We start from the raw sequence: 21773 nt of genomic DNA, 5'->3' as shown, positions 1-21773 counted from the left end.
AGGCAGCTTAGTGTCATTTCGGCCATTTCCAGGGAGTAAAGTGGGATTGTGCTCTATTATCTGAGCTCAACACTTGTGCAACACGGATATAAATAGTGAGCCTGCTCCGTGACAGATAAAAGACTAAAAAAGTGTCTGTTGCTCCTCTCATGACTTGTAATGGAGAAACACATGGCCGCATTATCATAATCGCAGGTTATTTTCACGTCCCCTGCTCTTGAGGATGTTCTGTTTTAGGCCACAGAAATCATCGGTGTAATTATTCCATCTGCGCGCTCCGGTGGTTATCTGAGACCCGGAGGGAGGGAGAAAGATTAGAGCAGATGACCTGCAGCTGGAAAGAAAAAAAAAAAAAAAGAGCCGCATGTGTGTGTTCGTGTGTTGCTTGTCAATTTCATTGAAATGCAACATGTAAAACATAGGAAAGAGGACACAAGATGGAGATTTGGCTCCTGAAATGTCATGGGCCAGCCGATCCTGGCATGTCAGGATCACTGGTCAGAACCTTATACACGCATTATGAAGTGTCACATTCACTGGGGGCTTATTTGAAGTTTCTCAATGCAGTAAGACGTCATTGTACAAGAAACAACTCAAGCAGGTGCAAAAGTTTGGATTTATTGAGAATTTTCCATAATCTGTACATGTCCAACAGTATATGAAAATTAAACATTCTCAAGTATATATACATAACCCTGATCTAACCATCCGTCCTTTGTGTACCCGCTTAACCTCGCAGGTTCTTGGGGGCGGGACTACAGCCGGGCAGGTCGCCAGTCCATCGAGAGCGACATTAGCTGCCTTTCCAAATGTGCGCAAAAACTTTGCTGATATTCCACTTTGTTGATATTTGGAAAAAAAAAAACTCAATTTCGCCATCGCTGTGTTTCCATTAAATAAGAAACGCAATTAAAATCACACGTGATTAAGTCCTTAAAAATCCTCATCCTCCTCCTACCACAGGAAGTGGTAGGAGGAGGATGCAAATTTAGCTGACTTCCTGTCGTCTACTTTGTCTTTTCCGCCGGTAGCAACCTGCTGGTTGTTGAACACATGACGTCACGAGGTGAAAAAAAGTGTTTCTATTGCAGTTTTTTGGGGTAGGTGGGGAAATACGCTAATTTCCATACAGTCGAAAAACAACCTCATCTTAAAACTTATCGAAAAAACGTGAGCTTTTTCAAAATTGCAGCACCATTAAGCAAATTTATGGTTGGAATTCCTTTTTGTGTAATTATATGATCAATGGAAACACAGCTATGGTTATTTATGCATGTGTGTCACTCTGGCTTCTTGGTTCTCTGTCTTCTTCACACACTTCGTGCAGCTCTAGAAACAGACTGCTAGCATGATATCTTGTATTCTCCTTATTTAACTCCCCCCCCCATTTCTTTTGACTCTTTCCTTTTCCCTTTGTTTTCAATCTCTGTGTCTCCTAAATTCAAAATAACCCAAAGCAATTTCTAATATTTTTTTAATGTATACCTCAGGTGGAGCATTATAAACAACGCTGCAATGCTCCACATGTGAAAGTAAATGTTTTTAAATGGGAGCAGAGCAAAATCCAAATCACGGACACATTTAGCTGATTCTGACGCAGCATCGTGGCCGCCGGATTTACTGGCTTTCTGTCTCTCTACTGAAAAATTCTTTGCCATGTAGAAATAAAATATCTATCAAAAACAGTGAACTAGGCAGTGATGCTGTCAATTTGAAGACAATTGGGAGTTGACATGAATTAGAAAAGAAAAATCACTTTAAATTCAGATTTGTGATGTCGTCTTATTTGAGCAAATTCTGACAAGAGGAACAGAATGGTTCGATTATCTGTTTTTAAGAGATATTCGTGTCCTTGAATAGTGAATGTTCAATTCTGAGCAGTGAAATAAAACAGAGTGAAATCAGTAGACAAATTCAGCTTTATTGACAAGAACATTAGTGTTTATACAAGGCAGGAGCTGGGAGGAAGCTCAAAATAATACAACTCATACAAAAAAAACTCTGTTTTTTTTTTTTTTCCCCGGGTCAGATGGATAATGCCTTTAGGAATTCCTTTAAAGATGGAAGGAATAAAAACATTTTTATTAAAATGGAAAAGCCTCAAGTACAGAGATTTTTTTCTTCTTCTTCTTCTTTAAAATGACTTCATATACAGTAAAAAACATGCATCCCATGTTATTTCACAAATAGCAGTCTTACAATGTACAGTGATTGCACAAAATTAAATAAAAAAATCATAGAAATAAAAAACATTACACAAACCGTATAAATCCGTCACAGACGCTACAAGCAAGACACACCTGGCTAGTCCTATTCTCACACAACGAAAAGCAACCATTAATTTATTTATACAACCAAAACTGTTTTGTCCTCTGACTACTGGGCTATTTTCAAAATAGCCTGAGGTAAGCTTTAGCACACGAGCCGTGGCTCAGTCAAGGCTTAACAAAAATATGAAATGACTGATAAGACAAAGAAAATCTCTCTTTTAAAAGGAATTTTGTTTGAAATTTGCTGTAAACAAAGTGCAAAAAGTACTTCTGATCCCTTCAGCCGACCCACTTCCTTTTGATTCAATGGTTCGCGTTCAAACTTTGAGTAGTGCAACACAACCAAAATGAATGTCATCAATTACACAGACAAGAAATTTTTTTAAAAAGAAAGGCATAAAAACCCCAAAAGGCAAAAAAAAAAAAAAAAAAAAAAAAAAAACTAGGCTGGACGGGAGATGAACTCAGTGGTCCCGTTTCTGCCGCCGGCCCACGTCGACCTCGTCCAGGCCGCTGGCCGACCGGGACTGCTGCAGCTCTCTGAGCTGGGCGTGGGTCCGGGGCGGCTGCTTCTTCAGCTTCTGCAGGTGAATGTCAATGGGGTCGAGCTCAGGCTCGGAGGCCGGCACAGGCAGGTAGCCGCCGTCCCTGGGCAGGCACAGGCACCAGCCGGCACCCGCCAGGTCCAGCTCGCTGTACTCGAACTCGGACTTCTTCAGCTTGAAGTCCACCATGTCGGCCGACTCGCTCATGTCCACCAGCAGGTTCCAGAAGACGCAGCTCAGGATGATGCCCAGCAGCTGCGGGGTGACCCAAACACAAACACTCATCAGCTGTGTCTCCATTACGAATGTGAGCAAATCTTTGTCTGTATTCTGCGAATGTGGAATAAACATCTGAGTGAAGTTGCCCCCCCCACCTTCTTCAAATTAGACAAAATTGGTGTCAAACATTTGTGCTACGTTTGTGCTGGTTTGTGCAGCATAGATTTTAATTTGTGCCGCTATCATTTTAAAGATATTAAGAGGGCTGGTTGACCTTTGATGACCTCTAAAACATTTCTTAATATCTTTAAAATGATAGCAGCACAAATGAAAATCTTTGCTGCACAAACCAGCACAAACGTAGCCGAGTTGATTGACACCCATTTCGTCTGATTTGAAGAAGGTGGGGGGGCTGGTTGACCTTTGATGACCTCTAAAAACATTTCTTTATATCTTTAAAATGATAGCGGCACAAACGAAAATTTTTGCTGCACAAACCAGCACAAACGTTTGACACCAATTTTGTCTAATTTGAAGAAGGTGGGGGGGCCAACTTCACTCAGGTGGAATAAACACATTTGACAATTGTGGCGTTTCCTGTCAGTGAACGATCCGTTCAGGAAGCACGATCCGTACCTTTGGCTCATTTGCGCTGAAGAAACACTTCCATACATTCTTAAAATGTACGCCAACAAAGTGTAACATAAATATTTATATTACTTAAAATACTATTTGCTATAAGATGACCTATTTTCAGAGACAATGTCATCATTTTCTTAATGAGTAATTGTCATAATTTAGTTAAAAGACGAGTAGAAAATAGTGTATGGAACACTTGCATGTCATTGTTTACATCCGGAAATTTTGCGCATGTGAGCATCGCTGGAGCCAAAAAGCTGTTAATTTACATGTGATCCAGAGCCGCTCTGCCGCAGTGGAACAATCCTGTTAGTTAAATAAAACCTGGAGGTGCGGTTATTATTAATTTAGCGCAGGGCGCCACAGCAAAGGGAAAAATAACGCAGCCAAACCGTTGAAGAACACCTGGACCCTTATTGAAGAATAACGGTGGAGAATAACGCTTCCACATATCAAACTAACATCAATAGCTGCCTCGTTTGGCTCGGCACCTCTCTCTTCACAGTGGAGGACGGCTGTCTACAGCAGGGCTGGGGGATATGAGGAAAATCTAATATCCTGATATATTTTTGCTATATCACGATACACGACATTCTTAAATGAGCTCCAATGTTATTTTAAAACTGTGTGGGTAATGTCTGACTGTTTTTGGTGCTGAATCCTGATACATAAAGTTGCGTTGTTGTCAGTTGCAATGGCAACGGGTCTGCGTGTATCGTAAAGCCGACAGAGAGCGAGAAAAAAAAAATGTATGAGTGGCTTTGAGTTACGTTTCCCAATGCGTAGCACTAAATGAATCCCACCTACATCTCCAGGTTTCTCTTTAACGGACTAGTTCTGCTGTGGCAGCGCGGCTATGAACGGACTGTAAAAGAATAGTCTTATAGGTGGTGGAATAAATTTGCTGTACAACCTTTTGTGGCAATGGTTTTATAACATGTTTCTCAAATTACCTCATTTTTTCGACATCCTCCATATAAAATCCAAACCAGTGCCAAATTATTGATCCAGCGCTGTTTCTCTTTGGAACTAGACAGTTCATTTGATTCGTCTTCAGTTACCGTCTGATTCACGTCTCGCCTCAAACTGTCACCATGATGCTTGTTTTCTCCGCGCAGCGTGATTGGTAGGAAATTTTCAGGTTGGGAGGGGAGAGAGACTAGTGATGCATTCATAGGGTGTCGGATAAACCATACTCGCAGTGAATTTGACAGAGAACGTTTATTATTTGAACAACAATTTATACTCGATAGTTGCGATATATAGCCATTTTAACTATCGTACATTGAAAATATCGCGATACATCGAGTATACTCGATACATCGCCCAGCCCTAGTCTAGTCAGTGAATTTAGCAGAATCCAATCTCTTACAAGTCCATTTTCTATTCTGAAATAATTTTTAAATACACTCTTCATATAGATTACATGGATTTTTTTTTAAACATAAAACTCAGGTGAACTGAACCCTGCAGTGACTTGTACTTAAAATGTTGAGAAATGTCTTGTCAGGTGAGGACCTGCAGGACTCTAGTAACAAAAAAAAAAAACATGTATTTTTTTTCAATGTCTAATCATTTCTACATCAGCAGTGCTTCTACCTGAGGAGAAAACAATTGCTACAAGATGCTGAAAATTATTCCCATCGCTTGACTTAGAGGAACTATTTATACGCGTGTGCAAAATTAAAAGTAGGAGCAAAAAATAAACGGCAACGTACCAAATCAACAACAAGTTGAGCTAATCCTTTTCAATGCTTTTTGTCTTTTGTTACTTTCTAATAGAGATGTTATTAGTAACAGGCCACAAATCTTACGTTCCCTTTAGGAAAAAAATGTAACGAAAGGAGGTGTGTCAAAATAAATGAATTAGGTGAACTATGAGAGCGGTCAGCTAGGGAGACTGGTGGACACTTCAAACTAAGTCATATTCCAAAGTCAAACAATCCAAGAGATATACATCCATTAGAAACTGTCAGAGGAAATAATGAGGCAGTTTGGTTTCCAGGTGCCTCCAAGCCGTTTAGTTTTGGGCAGTTGCGGCTCTGAGTTTTCAATTACCTGTGGCAGCCCGATGGCGCAGCAGAGGGCGACGGTTATTCCAATGTTGTCACTCATCCAGAGGTTAACTGCATGGATGCAGCCGCGCACATGGATCACCTCCTGCAGGGTTTCACGCTGATGGCCAGAGAGCAGAGCGGGAGAAAGTCAGAAGAAAGTAGAATTTCTAAAGTGAAACCGGAGCCCCTCATCTTCCGAGTTAGAAAAAGAGCAGAAGTTCTGAAAAACCTAAAGCTGCTGCAGAAATTACATAGAGCTTCGGTCTAGATACGTTTGGTGTCTAGGACGTGCAGAAAACACGATAGCCACAAATTTTAGTGTTTTTTAAGACCGACTTTATGTGACCGAACAAATTGTGAAGTGTGAAATACGAGCTCTCTCTTTTTTAAAAAAAAAAAAGATTTTATTGGCTCTAGTGAATTGACAGGAAAGTGGGTAATGAGAAATGGGAGAAACATGCAGCAAAGGTCACCAGGCCGGGAAGCGAACCTGCGACAGCCGCATCAAGGACTAAGGCCTCCCTGTGTGGGTTGTGCTTAACCCCTGCACCACCACAGCACACCCAGAAATACGAGTTGCATTTTTTTTTTGTTCTTAACAGATAAAAATAGAAAAAGCGTGGTTCTACAAAATATTCACACCAGTGTTCTTTATTCAAATACACACCCAGTTTCTTGAAATAAACTTAAGCTCATTTGGAGCACGACTCAACCAGCTTGGAAATTCTAGCAGCTAAATTACTTTGCAAAATAGCTCACACTACGAAAATGGACGGAGACTCCGACTGTCGGCTGGATTTAGTTCTGAACTTTGACCTCCAGGTTAGGTGAATCTTCAGGAGAATCAAAGGCTCTGTGCCTCGCTGCGCTGATTCAGTAATTCATGCAAAAAGGAACAGCAAATAATCACTGAACTCAGAGGAATTATTGTACATGTTTTCAGTTTTTCTTTTTAAATATATATTTTAATGGCTCTTGCATAATATTCTAATTTTACATGCCCCTTTAATCACAAAAACTACAAGAAATAAAAGTTTGACGTTTTTCACTCAGTGTAATGAATCTACACAAGTTTCATATTCTGTATTGAGAAACAAGAAAAGCTTCATTTTTTCCCACAATATTTTATTGTTTTTAGCTGTAGCTATAAATTCACTGTTGACAGCAGGTACCGGTCAGTCGCTGGGTCCAGAAATCTTCACCTCTTCCTTTTGGATTTCAAAATTCATCAGTTTTTCAGACTGAACATGTTCTAATATCTCATCTGATTTTCAGGTGCCTTTTGAAATCAAAGTACAAGCATTGAAATCAACTTCATTTTATTCTTATTATTATTACTATGTTGTTGTTTTTTAGCAGTGCTTAGAATTTAGTATCTGTATTTTTCAAACACCATGGCATTTTCATCATCTATGGTGCAGCCACAGTATGAAGCTGCATGAGCACAAAAGTGTGTGTGTATGTGTGTGTGCAAGTGGTTTTTAGTTAATAACCTGAAAGCCAAGATAATGGAAGCTATGACTGTTTAATTGCAGACTGAGCTAAAAGATGACGCCATGGTAACCGTGTCGATCTGTAACTATCAGTCGGAAATCTTTTTTGAGCATTTTGTTTTGGGAGATGGAACAAAAGTGGAGTGTGGAGAGAAAAAGTTATTTTTACACAGTATTATTTTCTTTGGCTCATACGTCTCTAGACTAGGAAAACACCAACTGTAGATTCTACAGTTGTCAGTAGTAAGAGGCAGCAGCTGTGACACATTGTGAAGAATCTGTGCAAAACCAGCAAGACAAACAAAGGAAAAGCAGATAAAATATGTTCTCATACACATACCTGTTCATTCAGAGTGTTGTAGCCACAAAGGGTGTTGATAACTTCTCCCAGCTGTGAAGACACAGAATATGCAGCAGTCAGAAAACACAACGTTTGACCTGAGATGAGACAGTCTAAATGTGGACCACATCTACTGGGAACTCTGGTCAAGATGACTGACAATATATTCCTTCTATTAAGTAATAAAAGCATCAACCGAAAAATGTTGATGAACCTAGCTTTTAACTTGACTAGGAATATTTATGGAATAAAAACAACTAACTGTGACTCAAACTTTTATCTGATAGAAAAGTTTTTTCCCACAAGAAAAAAAACCCAACTAATTATATGAAATAGTCCTGAAATGACAAAATATAAGACCAATAATGAAAATATAGAAGGCCAAGTTACTCTCTTAAATTCACTTTAGGGCCACGGAGACAATTTTAGGTGTGTCTGTCGTTGTTTTTGTTTGAGTTTTGCATCCACAGGGATTTGGTGTTTTGGGAGAAATAAAATGATCTTTTTTAACCGGGTTCCAGAGTGGATACATGTCAAAACTCCAGCTCCATATTACGGCTATCTAGGTGAGTTTTTTTTTTTTTCAAACAATGACGTCCGTAGCTCCATCTCTCTCTCACAAGAACAAAAAAGGCAGCGTTCTGTGTTTTGTGTCATTCTCTGGCAGCGCCACCAACTGGCCTGGCAGACCAACTTCAGTGTTTTCACCGCAGCCTGTTGTGGGGATGCACACTTTTTCTTACTCGTATACGAAAGTTGTCCTATTGGCAAAAGAAGATTGTACACAGTACAGACATTTCTGTGTACATTTCTGCTACTGCAATAAAAGAGTGATTTATTTTTAGACTGAGGTCAGATGTGGACAGCACTGTACGTGACATGTTTCCGTTTTTTAAAAAGCCTCTAACACGCCGACCGTTTGGAGAGTAAACCTGACTGCAGCCGTGACCGGTAACAACTGATAACATCAGCCATGTCTTTTTAAATCGATGTAATCTGTGTGTGTGTGTGTGTGTGTGTGTGTGTGTGTGTGTGTGTGTGTGTGTGTGTGTGTGTGTGTGTGTGTGTGTGTGTGTGTGTGTGTGTGTATGCGAAAGAAGAGGACTGCAGGACTCTATCATAATTTATCTGTCCTCAGCTTCCAGGCACATTATCAGTCCTTAAAGCTCAGGGACCAGAGTGGTTGTGGACCTGTGGAGGGGCCCATAGGGGGGCTAACATTTGATTTAAACTGAAAAATCTCCCAAAGGCCACAGGCCTTTAAATAGCAGCATGTCTCCTGCTAGCCGGGCAATACGTTTTCATTGTGGAGTCAATTACAGTTCTATTGTGCAGATAACAAGAGCCTCTCCTTCATTTGATAAAAGCACCAGACCTTTCTGTCCCGGCCTGGACGGTCTCTGGATGTGTGTGTCTATCGGCAGGATATGAGATAAGCAAACAAGATGGCTGTGAGTGAGCTGCAGCTTCACGTCAATCTGATAATAGTTGATGAGCATGTGGTGTCAGTGTTTGGCTATTATCTGGCAGAAACAGGCTCAGCGGTGGTCCCGGTTTTAGCCACGCAGTGATGCAAATGAAGTATGTCTCCTCCTGCTTTAGGGATGCACAATTCGTAGCCAATCAATTAGCTTTCGGTCAACACGTGATGCAGCAACAGATACCTTGTGATTTAAACAGAAGCACACGGTGATCTCAGAATGGAAAAACAAACAGTAAATAAGCAATCGGCAAACTAAAAAATGTTATCTTGTTTAATTTTTTAAGCAGCCTGACTTGATACTGTCGGTCTGATCTAACAAAGAGCTGATGATGACAGCAGGTTAACATATGACAGCTGTAGAGTTCAATAAAATGATGAAAAGAGCTAGTGATGCGTTCCAGTCGTATCTGGACTTGGGAATTTCCGACTTCCCAGCCAGAAAAATCAACTAGAACTAGGGCTGAACCGATCCACTTTTTTCACTTCTGATACAGATATCTGAGGTTTGGTATCGGTCGATGCCGATCTGAAAAACGGTGCTGAATCGACTCATGTACAGACATAAATGTACTGAATTACTAATGTGTTCGATAAATCTGCACCAGTACAGAACACTGAAATACACCAACAGCTGCATAAGGTGGCAAAACATGGAAAAACTATTTTAATTTGTTCAGTCAGTGCAATTAGGAGAACAACAGCCAATGTAAAAGAAATAATAAAAAAAACTGATAGGTTCACTACTTCAGTTAAACACTGTAAAAAATGAACTGTAACAAATATTCTTTCAAATGGTTCAGAAAGTGGAATTAAGAATTCTAAATTTAAGGTAAAATAAAGTCTGATAAAACAGAATCAGATTGAATAGATCTACCCTTATGTTTCTCAAGGAACTCTGTTGTAACTGATACATGATGTAACATTTTTATCAATATCATAACCAATACAGATAGTAATATCAGATCAGTGCATCTCTAACTGGAATGACCTCCGAAGTTGGATTTCTCGCTGGGAAAGTAGGAGCAACTCCGACTCCAACTATAATACAACAACTTCATGTTGTCAGCGAGGCTCTGATTAAGTGATTTTTTTTTAATTCTATATATCAGTCAGTCATCATACAGTAAGGGACACTTAATAAAAAAGTGGCTCATCACACTTTGGATCTAAAATGTGGCTAATATACTGTAACATAGACCCAGGATGCTTTGGATAGCTTTTTCCATTACACAAATGCAACTATTTGAAAACAAATTTTTGTATTTGCAGTTTATCTTTGTCCAATATTTGAATTGATTGTATTGATCTGAATATTTAGGAGTGCCAGAAAATTAAAAAGTAAATAAAAATTGGGAGTCATAAAAACGGGAGCAAACACTTTTCTCAGAACTGTAGACCGGCCAAACCCGTGCGCAGTAAACAGCGTCCAGCTGAGTTCTGAGATCTAACAATACAAACAAAAGAGCCTGGGCGATGTTTGGAGCCCCTGATCAGAGGCGTTGGAGCACTCACCCTGCGAACACAGCAGGTGTACGGAACCCCGCAGGCCAGCGGACCGGTACCGTTGCAGAAATGGTACTGATTGACTCCCCAGTCCTTATATTCATCCCCTCCACAACAGGAAAACTGGAAAATAAAAGAGATGAGGAACCAGGACAGAAATTCAAGGATTATAAAATTCTCTGAGAAAAATCTACAAACATCTCAACACACCTGAGATACACGACTGAATAAAAGGTCATTAGTTCTAAAATTTGAACAAATTTTATTAGATTAAAATTAGTTCTGATCGATCGAACTAATAACTTCCGCTTCAACATTATTTTAGTGGTGTAGTTTGTAGTTTGACCGCAGAGGGCGCTGCTGGTAATCTTTAAGCAGAGTTAGACACAAATTAAAAAAATGGCGGACTATCCCAGAGTAACAGGAAGGTGGAATGGTCCAAATAAAGTACGGCGTGGGAGGAAAAATGCATCTTATCCGTTGAAGCGAGAACTCTGGACAAGCTGAATGAGTTTCACCTTAATAGCGCTCATTCAGTTAAGCTGCATGGCGAAGCAGCGTCAACTTTTCACCCAGAACTAATGATTGATTTGCTACGAAGGCGATAAAGTCTGTCCTCCTCCTTACTGACAGTATTATGTATAAACATCTATGTTCATAGGGGATTTAGTGTTTTACTTTTTTTTTTTTGACTCAGCAACCTAATGGGTTTTTGTTTTGCTATAGTCTATAAAAATGTCTAAGTTTAATGTGAGAAATCAACGACTATCTATTCATTCAGTCAGTATTTAATAGAACTGACCTTTTTTTTTTTTTCTTTTTAATGTTGCCCTTCCTGTTTTGGAAAGACCATCAACCCCTTTTCTCCTCTGAGATAACTTGAATTAATCATTAGTCAGTCGATAAGGTCAAACCACTTTGCATTAACTTTTTAATCAATAACTTTCACCCCCCATAAATTTTTTCTGCTTTCAGCATAAAAAGATGACATGACCAGTTAAGATTAGCACTGTGTAATGGCTGTGTAATAAATAACAGACTTCAATGTATCCCATTAGGATTTCATGTGATATCAACATGAAGAAGAGTTGATATCACCAAATGCAGATGAAGCTTACACACTGAATAAAGAAGAAAAACCCACATACAGTCTTTTCCCTGTCACTGTTAGAAGTTAAATCAGACCAAGTTTCTCTTGTTTTACGTCAGTTAGAAATACCTAAATTATTTCGATTCCCTGAAGGCCACAACGAGAGAAAGAACATGTCAGATGTTTTTTTATTACTGTAAATAGCAAACAACTATTTGCTATTTGTGCATGCTAAATTTGGTAAATCAGTCAATTTTAAGTGCCATGCACGCAAGCAAACGATTAGAATGCCCTTAATGGACAGATATAACTCTGGGCATTAAGTTGAGAGAATTCGTTGAAGAATTTTCAATTATTATGAGTGCAAACAACATTTAATTCCTCTTTGGGAGCAATAAAGTTTTTTTTGAATTTGAATCAAATTGAATTTGAATAAAGACTACAAAGACTGTTTAAAAAAAAAGAATAAAAAGAGGAAAATGGTGACTGTCGTAAAAAAAATTACAATCTTCTCAATACTCAGCAAACGCATTACAACTTCATCTGGTTAGGAAAATGTAAAAAAACCCAAAAAACTTAAAAGACACACAAAGCACTAAAACACATTTAGTGTGATTTAAAATGATTTATTAATTAACATTCAATGTTTTTGGGTTGTTTTTTTTAACTGTTTGCTAAAAATTGCCAGGCTGTCTTTAACAGAAACAGAAAGGAAAAACAGCCTTTTAGTTGCAGAACCACATCTTAACCCGAAGAAGTGACTTTAACATGAATCCAGACGGCCGTCCTGTTTGGCTTTCTTTGCTCGTAGAGCCCCGTCCACCAGCTGCTCCAGCCTCTGCCTACCTCTGGGCTGCAGGAGCTGACTAGACACTTGTCCCCATCCTCTCTGCCAGAGACAGTCTGCCCACTCTTCCATTGAGAAATTGCCATTCAAAGTGACAACAGGTTCTGTGCAGCTGTCTCCCCTCCCAGTTAAACATGACAAAGTGCCACACTTCTGCTGTGAGCCTCTACCTTTCAGTGACAAATCCACACTGGGCTCTCTCCAACCCTGCAGACAGAGCAGCACCGGGGGATGAAATGGCCTCGGCGGCGAGGCAGGGAGGAATAATGGCACTCCCACAGAGGCGCTCTGTTTGTTCTAATCCACAGCACTATGCCATTACAACAGGATGATGTCACAATAACAGGACCAGTGGGCTGTGTGCACATGCAACAAGCTCCCACACCTTTAAAGCCTCTGGGTGATATTCTGATCAATAGTTTGCCCTGTTGGTAATAAAAATGTTTCCTTCATGCAGTCCCACACACTGACGTCGACCCACCTCAAATTAGCTGTCTGCTGTGAAAAGTTTCTCAGAAATTCTCCTTGAATTGTGGCTTAAAAGCAAACACTCCTGATGTGATGAACTGAAAATAAAGACAAACGTGTTTGGCTTTATTTTCAGCACCACAAATGCTTTTAAAGGAGCAGTATTATGTGTTTTCCGGGCACATAGTGCCATTTTATAGTACAATCAAGTAACTTTGTTACCTTCAATTGTTATAAAAATGCCATAAGTGTCAAGAAATTTGACTTTGTAATTTAACACCTTAAAATTGGGCCTCTGTCTCTTTAAAAACTCCTGCTCTTTCTGAAACTCCGCCTTCAGGAAGTCCTTTCAACATGGCTCCTCTATTAACCCTTTAACTGCGTTGCTGCTGGCAAGTCTGAAGGAGCAGAATGACGAAGTGGCTCCTCCAAGGAGGATCTTCGTCCTTGGAGGCGGAGCTATGTCCACCCAGGCGCTTTGCTAATTAAGATTAAAGGAGAGCAGCAGCTAAGAACCAAGTTTCTCTTTCAAAGTGAATATTATGGTAAATGGTCAGAAAGAGTTGTTATAATATTTGGTTGTTACAGACAACCAAAAATTATTAAATTAACAAAAAACTTCTGCGATTTTGCGGTGCAAAATTATCTGCGCAGCTACCTTAGGGTGTAGCTGACATAAAACCACAAACAAATAAGTTTCATGTAACTTATAAAGACAAACTTAGGTCCCAAATGTTGACAGAAGCGAAGCCAAGTATGATCCTACCTTTTGCTGGACATAGTCCAAGATATTTTTGAAGTCCAGATCGTCGTAGTAGTGTTTAATTCCTTCCCGTATGGTGCTCTGAAACAACGCAACTGTCTGCACAGAACACAAGCAGAGACACACAGATGGTGGTGAGGAGGACAATCAACAAAGCAGCCCTGACTGGCCTGCCTGCAAGCAATCAAATCGGTGGACAAAACATCAAGAGCCATACAGAGCCGATATGAAACGACTTTTACCTTCTTTTCAAAGATGAGAGCCATGGCGAGTGTCATTGCCTGGAGGAGCAGCAGCACACACAGAACACAGAGAAACTGTGGAGAGAAAAGGGACATTTAGCAGATGAGAAGTTTTTTTTGTTTTTTTTTTTACTTAGCTTATGAAAAGTTTATACTGCTGAATGTAGAGTGATTTACAGTCTTCTTAAAGTAGTGATCAGTTACACAAAGAGATGGATTAAAGAGTTTTGAGCTGGGACTGAATCCCAGGCTCCTTTGATGTCTCTCCTGTTTCTGGTTTTCTTTCTGGGGATTAAAACTAATCCAAATTGTTTTGTGCAGGCTCTGGTTCAATTTAAGAATTCATTGTTGTTGACTCAATAATCACACTATTGTTGTTAGCATCCACACTTTGATGGCCGCCATTAACACAGCTAACAACATGCGCTCCTCTCACAGCAGAATGTTGTGCTATTAAGGTGGAACTTATCCGACACATGTGCAGTATGCTACTTACAACTTTACAATTGTATCTGTAAAAACCATGAAAGTAAAGAAAATGCTGCAGATTGCTTGCTAGAGGGAGTAGTGTTCCCGCAAAGAATGACAAAATAATCATTTGTTGGAGAAGATCATAATTTATGCATCAAAGCATCTGTTCCTTGTCTTTATCTGATTGAAACTGAACCAGAATACATGATGGTGCATCCGTATAAATCAAAAAATGGATGTTTTCTCATTCTATATTAATAATTCCAACCAGTAACAGAGGCTTGAGTCCTCCAAAGAAGAAATAAGAAAGGAAGAAAAAAAAACCCTCCTGAGATAAAAACAGTAATTATTCATGGACTATTGTTTGAGTCAAACACAATAAGACATTGTTTTTTATTTTTAATTGTTGCTATGTCATTGGTTTATTGACTTTCTAATCTTCTCCTCAAAAACACACAGACATCACTGACTTCTCTGTTTCTAACTTCATTTTGCGCTATATTACTGATTATTTAGCTATAGCTAATTACATGGTTGCATAGCAACCACAATAATGCAGCCCTACTCCTTTTGAGCTTTTCCTCTGTTACTGACAAAACCAACAGCTGCGTCTTTGCATGCAGGGAGGAAAAAGGGCCATCAAACTGTTTGGTGGCATTAAATGTTTTAAGAACCAAACTGTTGTGCACTCTGCAAATCATATTTCTTAGATGTAATGTTTGTGGTAATTTATGTAATTAGACACAAATATGCTAAAACGAACATGTGTCTTTGGTTTGAATTTGCAGCCGACCAGATAATCTAAGCAGAATCAAAGTGTAAAGTTTCAGTCACAGAACACGAATCAAAAAGATCCAAGCAGTTTAATCAAAGAGACGCATCAGGTACCGTTTAATTTCACTAGCTCACTTTAAAAAATCCCCAACAACAACAAAAATCAAGGTATTGATTTTAACTCTGCAGACGTTCGTCCAGCGTCCCTACCATGTGCAGCAGGGTCTTGTTGTCCCTGAGGGATCCGACCATTCCCACCACGGACACGGTGAACATCACCAGGCCCAGCAGGATGAGCACCACGGCGGGGGCCAGGAAGAGACCCTCCAGGGTCCGATTCTTCTGCCTCTCCACTTCCGCATACACGCCCACACACAACACGCACAGGCCCATGAGCTGTGGAGAGAAGAGAGGCGGTTCGTGACACGGAGACCAGAGGTCGAGTTTGGAACGGCAGCCAAGCCAGATATTTACATACACTGGACTTCACCGTCTGACGTCCAGTCAGACCAAATCTCTCTTTGTTTTAGCTTAGCTAGAATTACCAAAATTATTTCTTCTTGCTAGATGCCAGAAAACTTGGTGAGAACTTTTTTTTTGGTTTTTAGAAAATTCTTTGCAATTTTCCTCGAATTCAAAAGTTTACATAGATTTGGTCAGTATCAGGGATAACTGTCATTTGACAATGTTTGACTTGGGCCAAACCTTTTGGGATTCCTTCCACAAGTTGCTTAATATAGTTTATTTATTTACTATTTGATGCTGTCTCGAACCCTTTAGCTTGTAGCTATACTTAAAATCAAACACAACAAATAACTCTGCTGTTTCTTTAAGTGTGCTCTTCTCCAGTCTTAATAGAGTGTGAACCAGTTAAATCAGCTAACACAAGCACAACATCCAGCAGAAGAGTAGCGGTCTCTCTCTTTTTATAGAAGAGCTTTAAACTTCCCAATAGTTTGTTTTTTTTTATTAGAGAGAAATGAACAGGGACCTAAAACGGAGCCAGGCGGTACTCCAGAAAAAAAAGCCGGGATTATATCCACAACATTTCAATCAGGGTGGTAGCTTCTAAACCAGCCTGAAACAAAAGTTCTCAAATCAGCATCACTGAAATTAAAAGTGGGTATGTGATTTCCATCAACATTATTAAGTTTACACCTAAAGAACATTTTTATGCCTTCCCAGATCATTTTGCACTTAAACATGAATGGAATTTATGAAACCTTTATTACCATTTGCAACAGCACAAATACTAGGAATTAAAATAAAATGTTAACCTTTATTACATACATAACTAAACATATAGATCAATAGAAAATTGTATTTATTAACCTCAAACGAATGATTATTCTGTCGGATATGAACAACTGCCAGCTCAGCTGCTGCATGGGCTGAGAGACCAACTTAGGTCGTGTTCAAATTGAATCACTAGCACTACTTTCATTTGGTTAATGGAAAGTGCTACAATACATGAAGTATGAAGTAGCCGTCGTTGCTTTCTGTTGCTTTTGATTTTCATTTGGACACAGAGGCAATCTACTCCAACTCCATTTACAGCTGAGAACCCCGTATAAAACCTTGTTAAGTAATCCAGGCTGGCCTCCCACATCCCAGTGTCAGCCCTGACCGTCCTCTTAGCTCCAACATCTTTATATCTCCCCTAAATAAGTCTACTGATGGCAGAAAAGTGGCACAGCAAAGACCTGATCAATGTCAACTTTTGAGACCACGCTTTCATTCTCTGAATGCACAATCGTCAGTCAGAGAAAGCGAACACATTGTGAGTGTGGGTCAATCTCACCGGACACCTGCCGCTTTGATTCTGTCATTAGAATCAGACTTTACAGACATTAGCTAAACCCAACACTCCCAGAGCGACGATAGCTCTAATTAAGTCTACATGGCTAGCTTGGGGCCAAAGGAGCCTTTGTCGGCGGAGGAAGTCCACAGCGGCCTAAATCACAGCAGCAGAAAGGAGAGCCAGAGGAAGAGGCAAATCACATTAAGAGGCATTCTGGAGCGCTAACAGGATCACGCTACGAATGATTCACAACCACATTCAACACAAAGTTCCAGGACAGATGATTCTGTAGGAAACAGAGGAGGACAAAGGTGGAGATGCACCTGATCTGATCTGATATTGAAAATAATTCTGGATCTGCTATTGGTGACAATGTGCCAGATTAGATTCAGACTAATTCTACTCTTTGTTTTCTGAATGAATGGCACTCCTGGATTGGCTGCTTTGAAAACGCCAGCACAATACCATGTCAATAGAATGAGCTACATTTTCATTTGAATATTTTACATATTTTCTACAAAAAAAAAATTCAGCATATCAAAAAAAAATCCTGATTTCAAATTGCTCAAATTCTACTTCATATGCTCCATACGGTTTGAGGTTCTTGTAACAGGATACCACAGGTAATTCTGCCATAAGAGGAGTTTCTGAATGGAGAACAGAGCTAACACTAATACTGTCCCCTTCTCTCGCTTGTGTCTGCACACAGCCAGTTAGCTTGAAGAAGATTCAATTGCAAAGAAAGACAAATTTGGCCATCTCACAACATTTCTGACCACAAAGCGGGCAAATGTCGGCTTGTTGCACTTTTCCCCCCCTTAATAGACAATGGCAAAAAAAGTCATCAGTACAACTACAAACTTTTTAAAAGCTGCACATTTAGCAACCTTTTTGTTAATTTGCCCCTATATTTACATTTTTTCCTACATTTTTATGTATTCCCAAAAATTGAAGGCTACAAATAATAGAGCTGTAATAACTCAATTTGTTACATTATATTTGTTACAGAAATCAAACTTTGCTGAAATATATTTTTGCTGACATTAAGCTAAATATATTAAAAGGTCCTAACGCCGTAATGACAGGAATAACAATCTCTGAGCAAGAAAACAGCAGCAGGGTTGCTGTATTTTGCTTCTGTACTTCACACTGGCTCGTGTTTTGTGTCGGCAAAATCAATTCCATTATCATTCCATCCCTTTAAGAGCATCCAACGCCCTGCACCACCGTGGTGTTTGTTGGCCACTGACTGATCGCTTTGTATTGTCTAAGAGACAAATGGAACCGCGAATATGACGGCAAATTGTGTTAAAACACTGTCCATCTCTTGGCACAATGGAAACGTATTACACCATAAAATGTTACGGTGTTTTGAATATTTTCCACCGGTGTGAATCATTCATCTGTTAGCTTGTATCCACAGAGCTCTAAGCCATCGCAATAACGCATACCATTTATTATTTACCAAATTGCACTTATTATAAAAGCGGTATGTGTGCGATTCAACAAAGGGACAATGATTTTAATGAAATGTCAGAAAAGCCCAGCTGTATGTAACGATTTAAAGGTGGAAGTGCTCTGTGGTTAAGGGCGAGTTACTGATTTCGATTGAAATGACTATCAGAGAGGCCATAAATGTATCTGTAGTATATGCCGAATTGTTGGGAGGCTAGCATACATTCATAATCTATATGAGTTTATATTTTTCTTAAACATCTATGGGCCTGGAGCAAGCGGTACATTTAAAAATAAGTGTCATGTCAATGAAGACTGGAAAGATGCTTCGAAAGTTGATCTCTAGGTCGGCACTTAGACTCAAATAAACTCCAAGCGGATACAGACATAACAAATGCATCTCGCACTTACCGAGAAAACCATTGAGTAGACATTTAGTGTGAACTTGATGAAGTAGTAGAAGTGGTTGCTTTTTCTCACTTCTGAGTAGGACGGCATGGCTGCTTGCTTTGATCAAGCTAGCTAACAGGCTGGCTAACACTCCTCCGTGTAGCTCGTTTAATGTAAATATATGTATGATATATTAATGGAATATAAAATACTCCCTTTGAGACATGAGAAACAGTTAATAGAGGTAACTGGATATCAAATATGCAGGAGCTATCATTTCTCAGACAGGTGCTGTTGTAAAACCGCCGAGACGAAACCACTTCCGTGCGGCTAGCCGCCCCACGCTTTGTTTTGACTCCATTCTTAAAGGAGCAGTCACACCAATTCGCCAGCTTCACAGGTAGAGTAAAGATCAAATTTGTGTTTCATTTAAACCTTTTTTTTACATGCTGAATCTCCGCATACAAGCACATCCTATATACGTATATTGTGTGTATTATAAATGACGAGCTGAAACCACATGGCAGTGTGAACCAGGTGCTAACACCAGAAGTGGACTTCTTACAACAACTCCAATCTCAAAAACGTGACAGAGCCTCATGTAAATGCAGTTATTTACAGAGAATCCCAATAATAACTTTATAGGAAACAGTTGTTGAAGGCAGTGCGCCAAAACTAATCTCTGTTAGTAATGCATACTTGTGAAGCGTTTTGGTAAGAATATAAATAGAGAGCAGTGTAATTAGCAAACATTTTGTCCCTGTGTCATGAGATTATTCTGACTGCCTTACTCCTCTGCTATGGTCAGCGCACACCTAATCCCAGCTCTTGCTTCAAATTGCATCATTGGTTGCTTTGACTCATTTGTTGCCATCCTGATGGCAATACTGATGTGTTCACAAATGGGATTAAACACATGCAAAGCTGCCTATAACAGATCACCCTGGTGGTTGTCTGACAACTTCCTTCTTAAAGGATGGCCACCTGTAGAAGAAGATTTGCTTGCTGAGTCCTTTTATGCTCTAGATTCAGCACCCCTGTTTCTGTGTTTGTGTAATGGTACAGTAATGGTGGACTGATTACTGTAGATCACAGTAATCAGTTTATATTTACTCTCCTTGTATTATGCACACTCTGTGGAAGCATCAGCAATAATCTGTTTTCCACCACTGATGGAAAGCAGATTATTAAATGTAAAGAGTCATCAGGGTGCTTTTCTCAGAACAAACTCTTCCAGCTTTTCAATATTTAAGTTAAGTTTTCTGTTGACTCTTAAGAAAGAAATTTATGCGAAGCTCCTTATAAGGCAATCAGTTGACAATGTTAGAAGTAATACTTAAAGTCCAGAAACGCTTTCGTGTCTGCAATTGCCTTGGGATTATTGGTCTGTCTGAGAGCCAGTCTCCAGGGTCAGAATTAAGATTCAGTTCAGAACTTTTTACCCATTTGGATCCAGTTAAGTCATCTGAATACAGGTGATTCTCTGGCAGGCTGCCGATTCCCCCGGACTGGGGCGTGCGACGCCCACACACACCCACGCCCACACACACCCACACACACCACACATGCACGTTTGTCTCGTTGTCTTTGCAGAGACTTTCCATTGACTTCCATTCATTTCTACAGCTGAATCCCAACCAAAACTCAATTCACATCTTGGACCTAAACTTTACCACGAACCCAAAAACAGCATTTCTTCTTTGGGAGCAGTGAGTCCCCACAATGTAATATGTGCCAGGAAAATGGTTCCCACAATGCATCAAATACAGAATACACACCCACATACCCACACACACAACAGGCTTCTAGGCTTCTGCATCCATTGCATCGTCCTCTTTTCAGCTGCGCTCAATCTGTTCATCCACACGTCACAGCTTCTCAGCCAGCTATCTCCTTTTCCTCATGATTCCCCGTCCTTCCACCTGTGATCCTGCCGTCATAAGAGCCACTTAGCCGCGTGCTCGGCCCTTTCTTTTCCCCCTCAGACGCTCCTCAGATGCAAGAGAATTTCTCCTGGCCCCGGCCTCAATTATTTCAAGCAGCTTCCCCCGCTGATCTCTCGCCTGACTGGCGAGAGATTGATAACTGGTATTACTGGTTGTTCTTGAATAACTGGTTGTTCTTGAATTACTAGTTGTTCTAGTAATTCAAGAACTGGTTGTTCTGGATTTACTAGTTCTTGAATTACTGCTTTTTCTTGAATTGCTGGTTGCTAACAGAAGGCTAGCTCATGATATGACAGCAAGATAACGGTAGGTAACCATTTCACCTATCCTTGTTATTTGATTACATTCTCCTTGGAAAAACGTGAAGATCAGGAAAATGTCCTCACATTACACTAAAGACCTCAATTTGTTGATGGAAATGGTTACATTGGGCCTCTATAGGTTACATACAAGTACACGCACACACACACACACACACACAAACACACACACACACACACACACACACACACACACACACACACACACACCCATGTCCACCCCCGCACACACAAACACACAACCACGCACAGAGCTGCAGCTTTCTGTGGAGAACACAACCTGTGAAGGACGTGCACATGTATTTTTCAGTGATCGGCTTTTTCTTTCACAACTATATTTGGAATAAACATCAGTGGAGTAGCTGGATGATGTTTATTGAACTTACATGCACCGAACGTATTCATGCTCCTCTTATGTTTTTTACATTTTGTTACGTTACTACCAAAAATGTTTATGCATTTCATGGCCATTCATCATTGTAGCCTAACTCAAGCTCAGTCTGATTGGATGGAGACGAGTGTGTCTGTGAATATCAAATTTGAAGTCTTCCCCAGATTCTGATTTGGATTTATAATATAATATACCTATAGATATAGAAATAAATCAAAAATAATATTACAAATCATTCACAGAAGACATAAACTAACCATGAAAAA

General features: G+C 39.8%; 1 protein-coding gene across 1 annotated transcript; it reads right to left on the bottom strand.

Annotated features, from left to right (window-relative positions):
- Positions 1-1901: 1901 nt before the first annotated feature.
- On the bottom strand, positions 1902-19200 carry LOC102219244 (tetraspanin-15-like). Its single transcript, XM_005806603.2, has 8 exons — positions 18872-19200; positions 15415-15600; positions 13960-14034; positions 13721-13816; positions 10559-10672; positions 7564-7614; positions 5732-5848; positions 1902-3070 (listed from the first exon to the last, which is right to left on the bottom strand). Exons 1-8 carry the CDS (start codon positions 18956-18958, stop codon positions 2735-2737), a joined length of 1062 nt encoding a protein of 353 aa, XP_005806660.1. The 5' UTR covers positions 18959-19200; the 3' UTR covers positions 1902-2734.
- Positions 19201-21773: the final 2573 nt, after the last annotated feature.

This window comes from Xiphophorus maculatus, chromosome 11 (assembly GCF_002775205.1).
Source record: "Xiphophorus maculatus strain JP 163 A chromosome 11, X_maculatus-5.0-male, whole genome shotgun sequence".
Classification (NCBI taxonomy): domain Eukaryota; kingdom Metazoa; phylum Chordata; class Actinopteri; order Cyprinodontiformes; family Poeciliidae; genus Xiphophorus; species Xiphophorus maculatus.
This window is presented reverse-complemented; position numbering and strand designations above follow the sequence as displayed.